We start from the raw sequence: 8,384 nt of genomic DNA on the forward strand, positions 1-8,384 counted from the left end.
CAGGTGTACACCCTATGACCAGTATTGTGTTTCAAGCTGTCTGACACAATTCTTTAATAAAATACTTTGAAGAGAATTATACATCTCAACCGTCTCTGATTCTCCTGAAAAAATCCACAACAATTTAATCATCCTCACGTTGTTTTAAACAACATTTATTTTTTTCTGATGAACACACAAGAAGATATTTTGAGAAATGATGGTAAACACACAGCAGATAGTGTCTATTGACTTCCATAGTAGGAATAAGCCAAGGTGCAAAGTGACTGGGCAGGATGTAGGAGGTTTGAACGTTTTCTGCAAGCAGACACTAAATCTCACTCTGTTAGGACGTCGGTTTGATTGGTTGCTTTGTTTCTGTGTTTTCATTGTCTGTGTTTATGTTTTACAGCTCTGCTCATGCGCGTCTGTCATTTGGGTTCTTCATCAGCGTGATTTCCTACACCTGCGTCACCACACCTGTTAATTATTTACCCCTCGTTTGGTTGCTATATCAGTGCCCTTAGCCTTTTGTTCTCTGCGAGTTCGTCATTGTATGTGCCTTGCCATATCTCCTGTCCTGTCTTGTCTAGTCGGTCTAGTTCCCAGTATTATATAACTCTAGTTACCTGTTTATTTTGTTATTTTATTTTACTTCAAAGTCTAGTTATTATTCATAGATCCAGTTTATTTCTTCAGTTATTTTCCGAATTTTACCTGAGCTCTCTGCTGTCACCATCTGCCAGGTTACCCACTGCTGTACCATCTCTGAGTGGTTGCCCTCTCACTCTCCGCTGCAGCTTTGGCTGCTGGGCTGCCAGAGGCGCTGTCCAGTGTACCCACGCAGGGTCTGTAGCCGCGGTCCGGCTCGCCCGGTTAAATTCTCCGCGGAAGATATATTATTCACCCTGTCATCGCGCAGTGGATTATTCACCCTGACATCGCTCAGTGGATCTGTCACCCTGTCTCCAAGCAGTGGATTTCTCAAGTTGGCCTTCGCTCTCTGGAACCTTCACCCTGTCTACGCACAGCGGAAAATCTCACCCTGTCTACGCACAGCGGAAAGTCTCACCCTGTCTACGCGCAGCGGATCTTTCTCTCTCTTTGATTTATTCTCTACATTTTTCACCCAAGCTCAGCCTTGTGGACATTGACTGCCTTTAATAAATTATTATTTTTCTGCAATTGGATCCTGTCTCAGTCTCCCTCTGTAGTCCCTGACACACTCAAACACTTGTAAACACTTGTTGTAAACACTTATTTTATAGTGTTACTTATTCTTATTTTATATTTGTTTATTTTCTTTTTTCTTTTTTTTGAAGACCTTTGCCAAGGTTTGATGATGTTTGATGCATTACAGTCTGTCACTCAATCTCCAGCCGGTGTCTGCAAAGGTTGGGTGAGTCTGGTGTCCTGAACTGTAGCTGTATTAACATGAGCTAATAAAGAAAAGTACATCAATTAATATTGAATAAATGTAGATTTACAGCAGGAAAAATAAGTATTGAGCACATCATTTTCCTGTCAGGGCTCTTGACATGAAATTTTCACCAGATGTTGGTAACAATATGCAACCCACACATGCAAAGAAATCAAACCATAGATGTCCATAAATTAAGTTGTGTGTAATGATGTAAAATGATAAAAGCAAAACTTTAGGACCCCTGAAAAAAAGGTGGTGCAAAAAGACTTGGATAGCAAAGACAGCTGGGTTTCCATCCAAATGTGAAGCGAATCTTTAAAAAACAAAAAATGCATATTAGGTGCATTTTCATCAAGTTGTTCAAGCCAATGATGGTGGTATTGGTAACCTAGTAACCAACAGTAAAAAAAAAAACAATGTACGTGTGGAAAATGGAGACATGACTGCATGTAGTCACGACGGGCAACGTTATAAATTTACTAGCAGTCCAGCTTGTAATTGCCAAACTTAATGCTGTGTACAGAAGAAGGAATGCAATATTTTTGAAGAAGGCACTAGCTGCAAGGGCATTAAGATGATGTTGAGCCCCATAAATGTTAAAGACAATGACAGCGGAAACAGTTAGACAATCATTCCTGTAGGTTTAATGTTCGCTATGTCAGAATTAATTCGGCAAATGCGTTTCCATTTCCCTTTTTTTGCATTTATTCATTTCGCATAAATCAAAAACCACCTCAAGCGAAAATATTTTTTTTTGCGAATTAAGGGATTTTTATTTGAAATTTGCCATTTCAATCACTTGTTTTTGATGCAATACTTCAAAATGCACATAAAATCATGGTGATGTAAACATGGCTAGTAATAAAAAGCAATCCTGCCCCTGGTCAAGGCAAATGATATTAGCTGGTTCAGTCCCAACTGATGGCCTATAAAATAATGTCTCATTACCAAGGTGTCATGCAAGAAACATCTCATGATTGGTAAACCCTAACCCAAACACACAGCCAAGAAAACTCTCGGTTGGTTTCAGAGAAAGAAAATAAAGCTACTAGAATGGCCAGACCAATCACCTGACTTGAATCCAATCGAAAATCTATAGAAAGAACTAAAAACCACACACAGATTCTTCAAGATTTGAAAACTGTTTGTGTAAAAGAATGAAAAGGTCAAAATCACACCTGAGCAATGCATGCAACTAATTTCTCCATATAGTAGGAATGTCGAAGCTTTCATTACCAAGAAAGGCTTTTGTACAAAGTATTAAATGCATTTCAATGTTTTCAATACTTTATCATTATTACTCACAACTTAATTAAAAAAAAACATCTATGGTTTGAATTGCCCTGCACGTCTGGAGTGCATCTTCTTTTACCAACATCTGGTAAAACTTTCATGCCAAGAGCACCTTTAAAATTTTGTTATCTGAGAAAAATGGGGACATGTTCAATACTTATTTTACCTACTGTATATAAAATATAAATGTATATTAAAAAGAATATTAACCTATGCATTTTCTTAAATAGCAGTTGGGTCCTCCAACAATCATGATGATTCCCACCACAAGACCTGCAGCCCCAGCAATGATCTTTATCTTATCAGACTCAGATTCAGATGAAGAGGAATCTGCAAAACAAACCAAGATTCTGTCTTACTTTTTTGTCATCTTATTTAGCACCCAAGCACCAGAATTCAGAAAGAAAATTATTTTAAAAAACAACACAATGAAACACAGAGTGTCATGATCCTGTCAGCCCTGTATGTCTTTTATGTGTTTCATGTGACAGGGTCTTGGCAGCCCTCACTTGTCTTGGTTTGTGTGGAGAGTCACATGGCCTGTGTTTGTTTTATGTACCTCGTACTTTCCTGTCTTAAGTCTAGAACCCGCCCCCTGGTTTCCTTGTTAATTATTCATTATAGAGGGTATGCACGTGACATCACCTTCGGTGAAAGTGACTGCGGTTACGCCCACTGAGTGGCAAAAGACAGAGCGGCAGCATTTGTGTACAGTGTGAAATAAGCGAAAACACGGGGAAAACGTGTCTAAATGGGAAAAAGCTGTTGTGCGATAGACTGTTTTAACAGATTTAACAAGAATTTGGAGCTATCGTTTTACAGACTACCAAGAAACACCGAAAGGAAATGTAAATGGATCGTCCATGGCAACGTCCAATGACCACAGGTGGGTTGACAAGTTGCTAGGGTCACTATCAAGTGCAACTAAATAAAATTTTTGCTGATTATTGTCAGTTATACTGACATTTTCGTGGCTGCCGCTAGAACAGTCAGTATTTTGTTAAATGTTTTGAAACTCAAAGGAGAAGTAAATCAGTAGCAGTAGCCATGTGTCAGGTATGTAAAATTTTGGGATAAAAAGTCCTACAAAATATACATGAAATGTACATAAATGAATAGTCTTATTCTGTGTAATTACAAAGTTTTGTCAGTGAGCCTTCATTAAAAAACATCCATTAAGATGAGCCTTGTGTACAAAGGTGGGATAGTTTAATAATGTTAGGCAAGACAAACATATGTGTCAGGGAAAGCAATGTCTGGCCATATGCCAATGTCCACAGACTACTGGTTGTTTGGCAAGTTGTTAGGGTAACTATTAAGGCCAACTAATTTCAATTTAAGCTGATAATAGTCAGTTTACTGGTGCATTTCGCAGCAGCCGCTATGAAAACCAGCCATTTTGTTGAATCATTTGCCACTAGACAGACTATTAGATATTTGTATTCATGCAGAAAACAGGAGCACCACTGACTTTCACAGTACAAGAAAAAAATACTATGGAAGCCAATGGTGCTCAAACAGTTTGGTTGCAAACGTTGCTTAAAATATCTTAATGTATCAGATCCATGTTCTTACACCATGGGTAGATGATGGGTTTACTGGAGCTGGCGTGCTCCACTACACAGCTGATCTTCTCTCCAGGTTTTGGGAAATATTCCAGGCGGGAGTGGATCTGATAATACCAGTCTCCATCAGCCAGCTCTTCAGTCGAGGTCACATCTGATTTTATCACCTCACCGTCCCTCAACCAGGACATTTTAATCAGTTTTGGGTAAAACTCATAAGCGCTGCATATCAACATGGCTGGTTGTTTACCACTGGCCTGCCTTACTGATCGGATAGTGACTTCTGGTTTTACTATAGGCATGAAAAGATAAAATGTATGCATTTTATATCATGTTTGTCCCATTTTTGTGGTTTGTGGCTGATATCATAACAAAGCTCTGAAGTAGCCTATCTCACCTGTTTTATCTATCAAAGGGTGATACTGCGCTCCATAGTTCTTGCAGTTTGCCACAGTTTTTTCTCCCTCCTTTCTTAGCCACTCAGGTTTTGCATTCAAATCATCTGCCCATTTAATTCCATACTCAGTGTAACCAACAACCTTATTCTCGGTGCTGTTGAATCTTATCAGTTCAGCCTTGTTGTAGTATGCTGACAAGATAAACTCAACATTTTCCAGTGAGCCAAGTTCACGACAGAGAAATACAAAATATCCATAATGTCCATGAACTACAAAAAGCAATGATAAAGGCATTATGCAGTACAGGAACACGGCATAGCATTTCCTCTAACTTTAAAACCATCTTTTAAAATTTGAATATCCTGTTCCACTGTCTTTCTATTACTTAAAAATATAAAGGCACTTTGTCTTACCTGTTTCAAACAAAGCAGGCAAAACCATGGCAAAGTGTAGTACACGATTATACTGCATTTTTCATGAGCGATGTTGTCCTGGCATACAGAATAATGAGCACGAGTTCAGTTAAAACAAAAACCTGCCATCCCAGTGATGTCAGCCAAGTTTCACATTGCGACATATCAAACAGGAAAATCAGACTTACAACAAACCCACACAAACGTCACATGATTGAGTATTCGCACAACAGTTAAATAATGAAGTGAAAATTTTGTGGGTTTTTGCTGATATTTTTGGATATATGTCATTGTTAAAAATGAATTGTTCATTTATATTAGTAGTTTTGAGGTTTTCCCCCGTAATGTCCAATGAGTAAAATGCAAAATATTTCTGTTTTTGCCAAGAACTTCCCCACCACTGTCAGGATTATATTTAGTTTTCAAAGTTTCTTTCAGTTTTTTTGTTTATTGTTAAAGTCATTATCAGTTCTTGTTTAGTTTAATTAGTCTCTCGTCTGTTTCCTTAGTAACCCATTATGTTCACTTGTGTCTTGTGTAGTTCAGTTTCTTTTGAGTTCCTGTATTATTTAATAAAGCATTTAAAGACGTTTTCCTGTTTGTGGTTGTTGTTTATACTTGTGTTGTGACAGCCTCCAAACCCTAATTGTCTAATCTGATAGAGTTTTTTTAATGAGTTTTTATTAAATTCTGTGCAGGATTTATATAGTTTATTAAAAGTACACATACAAAAAATAACAAACAATTTACAAAAACAAGGGATAAAGAAACAGACTTTTTACAGCAATTATTTAAAGCTATACTTTATCATAATTCAAAACAGATTTTTAATTTTAAATTTAACTTTTGAGCTTATTGCATTTATTGCCATTTAAATGCATTGGCAATTTTAAGAGAAGTGATTTATTAGGATACATTCATCGGTTACACTGTAAAAAGTTGGAACAACTTAAAATATTACTTCAGTTGGTAACACCTAAAACGTTTTATGAAGTAAATTGTCCATAATGCACTATAAATGTCCATGTCTCCAATGTCCATAATAAACTGTAAAAAGTAAATGTTGTATAAACGTAAAAAAATACTTCAATTTTCAACATTTTCAACTTAAAGTTTTCACCTAAAGTGAGAGAAACGTCAAATTTTAGGCGATACCAGTTGAAGTAATTTTTTACATTTATCCAACTTTTACTTTTTAAAGTGTATTATGGACATTGGACATACTGACATATTTTATGTGGCAAGTTGAACGGCCTTGTATTGTCCCTACAAGTTGGTATGGTATTTCGCATTTCTATTTAAAGTCTAATCTGGACAGGGATTAGACTAGTCCTAGACTTAAACACTTTTAAGAGCTCTCCAAACTGAAAACAACTTGCACTTACATATCTTAAAATACATCAGGGCCCTTTGTTTTACCTCAAAATGCACACAGGTAAAGTTTTTAGTAAGGCATGTTAAAACTAGTTATATTTCCTAATTAAACTTAGGCCTAGTCCTGGATTAAGCTAATCCTGGTCTGGGAAAAATAAGCATGAATAAAAAATGTCATCTTTTATATAAGAATCAAACACCAGATGTCAGTTGTAGTTGTTGTCAGTATGAGTTGCAGTTGCTTCCTTTGACAATAAAGAAAATTCTAACAGCCAATCCTATCAGTCCAAGACCCAGTCCAACTCCACAGAACACTGATGGACCATAACTGGACTCCTTTATCTCTACTTCTGTAAAAGATCAACACACAGTTTGTGATATCGCGAAATCATAGTCAACATGTAATTTACTTTAAAGACACACCTACTTCCCATATTCTAGTTTGAGGTTCCTCGAGAGCTTTGTGCTCCACGGTGCAGCTGTATACGTCTCCTTCCACTGGAATAAAACTCAATCTAGAAAACACATTCATGGTCCCATCTTTGTTTGGATAATACCGGCTGAGAGCTGTACTGTCTGTCACATTCAAATTGTTTTTAGTCCATGTAATTGTGACGGGTGGAGGAAAAAACGCAGTAACGTGGCAGATCAGTGTGTTTTCAACGTTTAACACTGCATCTCGTTTGGTATAAACTGAACTCCATGGAGGTTCTGCAGAAGATAAGACAACCATCTTTTCCATGCAATTGTATTATTTACTATTTTAGTCCACAAATACAACTTTATTGTAATGTAAAGCGAGTGTGAAATTACTTACCGATTTGCTCTGATGAATTGACATACACCCCTTTTAACACTTCACCTTCTTCTTTGCAAATAGCTAAAGTTCTTAAGGCATCCTGATACAGTGAGGGATACTGAACAGGGCCAATGAAATCAGGTACTGTGTAAACATCCTTCTTTTTCTCCATGTCCACGTGTGCCACCAGTTCATCATCAAGTGTGACGAGAAAATCCTCTATATTTATATTGTCTGCACATGTTACAATCACTCCAAATTCATGATAACCTAAAGTTTATTATTTAGAGGGTGATTACAGCTTCAAGAAAAAATGGCTTGTTGTTAAATACTGAAAATACTGTAAATTATTTAGTCATTTTAAATGATATTAAATAATGACACGAAAGATGAAGCATTTAATAAATGCATTCATTATGTAGATGACTAATGTATATATAAAACAATCCCTACACCTTAGTTATATTTATGAATGCAACATGTAATGTGCAGCTAATTCTGACCTAAATTTTTTATTTGATTTACTGGCATCATAATAGATTGATTAAGTCATTTCACGTTTATCTACACCACCATATAAATGTAACCAAAGAATACATGATGAAACATGAATATGATTTGACTTACTTTGGGCCTCAATGTGGACACAGGTGATGATGAGTGTTATTATAAGTCCTTCCATTTTAAACTAGATCACCAAACACACCGGACATGGCTGGCTCCCAAACAGTATGTTAAAAGTTTTCATGAGAAGCTAAACCCTTCCGTACAGAAAGGTTGTTTTCCTTTTAAGCAGTCAACCAATAGGCTGTGCTGTAATCCTGTGACATGATAGTTTCTAGGTAAAGTACACAGATTTTTATATAAGTTTTAACTTAACTCAATTGTGGCTATTTGTTCCACATAAAAAAATGTTTTGTTAAGATAATTAAATTAACTCACCTACTATGTGTAATATAACCTTAAACTGAGAATTACAAAATATTAATAACATGGTTGAATTTGTAGTATTATTTACCCCCAGCGTGTTTTACAATAATAATATAACCTTTACATAATATAAAATGTCATGAACGTAGGCATTTTTCATTGAATTTGGAGTTTATAACAATTGTTAGCATACAGTATGTTATTTGTTAG

At 36.3% G+C, this 8,384-nt stretch overlaps 2 protein-coding genes across 2 annotated transcripts; both read right to left on the bottom strand.

Annotated features, from left to right (window-relative positions):
• Positions 1-660: 660 nt before the first annotated feature.
• LOC129414284 (rano class II histocompatibility antigen, A beta chain) lies at positions 661-5,591 on the bottom strand. The gene is made up of 5 exons (XM_073867719.1): positions 5,072-5,591; positions 4,658-4,927; positions 4,271-4,552; positions 2,906-3,025; positions 661-1,418 (listed from the first exon to the last, which is right to left on the bottom strand). Exons 1-5 carry the CDS (start codon positions 5,127-5,129, stop codon positions 1,348-1,350), a joined length of 801 nt encoding a protein of 266 aa, XP_073723820.1. The 5' UTR covers positions 5,130-5,591; the 3' UTR covers positions 661-1,347.
• A 1,019-nt stretch (positions 5,592-6,610) lies between these two features.
• Positions 6,611-8,061, bottom strand: LOC129414285 (H-2 class II histocompatibility antigen, A-K alpha chain). Its single transcript, XM_073867720.1, has 4 exons — positions 7,872-8,061; positions 7,263-7,514; positions 6,869-7,156; positions 6,611-6,789 (listed from the first exon to the last, which is right to left on the bottom strand). The coding sequence occupies exons 1-4, from the start codon at positions 7,924-7,926 to the stop codon at positions 6,668-6,670; spliced, it is 717 nt and encodes a 238-aa protein (XP_073723821.1). The 5' UTR covers positions 7,927-8,061; the 3' UTR covers positions 6,611-6,667.
• Between the last annotated feature and the right edge of the window lie 323 nt (positions 8,062-8,384).

The sequence above is a fragment of the Misgurnus anguillicaudatus genome, chromosome 5, assembly GCF_027580225.2.
Source record: "Misgurnus anguillicaudatus chromosome 5, ASM2758022v2, whole genome shotgun sequence".
NCBI classification, from domain to species: Eukaryota; Metazoa; Chordata; class Actinopteri; order Cypriniformes; family Cobitidae; genus Misgurnus; species Misgurnus anguillicaudatus.

Excerpts from the sequence above, each read along its gene's own strand:
- LOC129414284 (XM_073867719.1), bottom strand. The coding sequence starts at position 5,129 with ATGCAGTATAATCGTGTACTACACTTTGCCATGGTTTTGCCTGCTTTG. Across the intron at positions 4,553-4,657 it reads CCCTTTGATAGATAAAACAG|TAAAACCAGAAGTCACTATC; the intron begins GTGAGATAGGCT and ends TCATGCCTATAG. Across the intron at positions 1,419-2,905 it reads CTATTTAAGAAAATGCATAG|CTCATGTTAATACAGCTACA; the intron begins GTTAATATTCTT and ends TTTCTTTATTAG.
- LOC129414285 (XM_073867720.1), bottom strand. The coding sequence starts at position 7,926 with ATGGAAGGACTTATAATAACACTCATCATCACCTGTGTCCACATTGAG. Across the intron at positions 7,157-7,262 it reads CAATTCATCAGAGCAAATCG|AACCTCCATGGAGTTCAGTT; the intron begins GTAAGTAATTTC and ends TATCTTCTGCAG. Across the intron at positions 6,790-6,868 it reads AACTAGAATATGGGAAGTAG|AGATAAAGGAGTCCAGTTAT; the intron begins GTGTGTCTTTAA and ends TTACAGAAGTAG.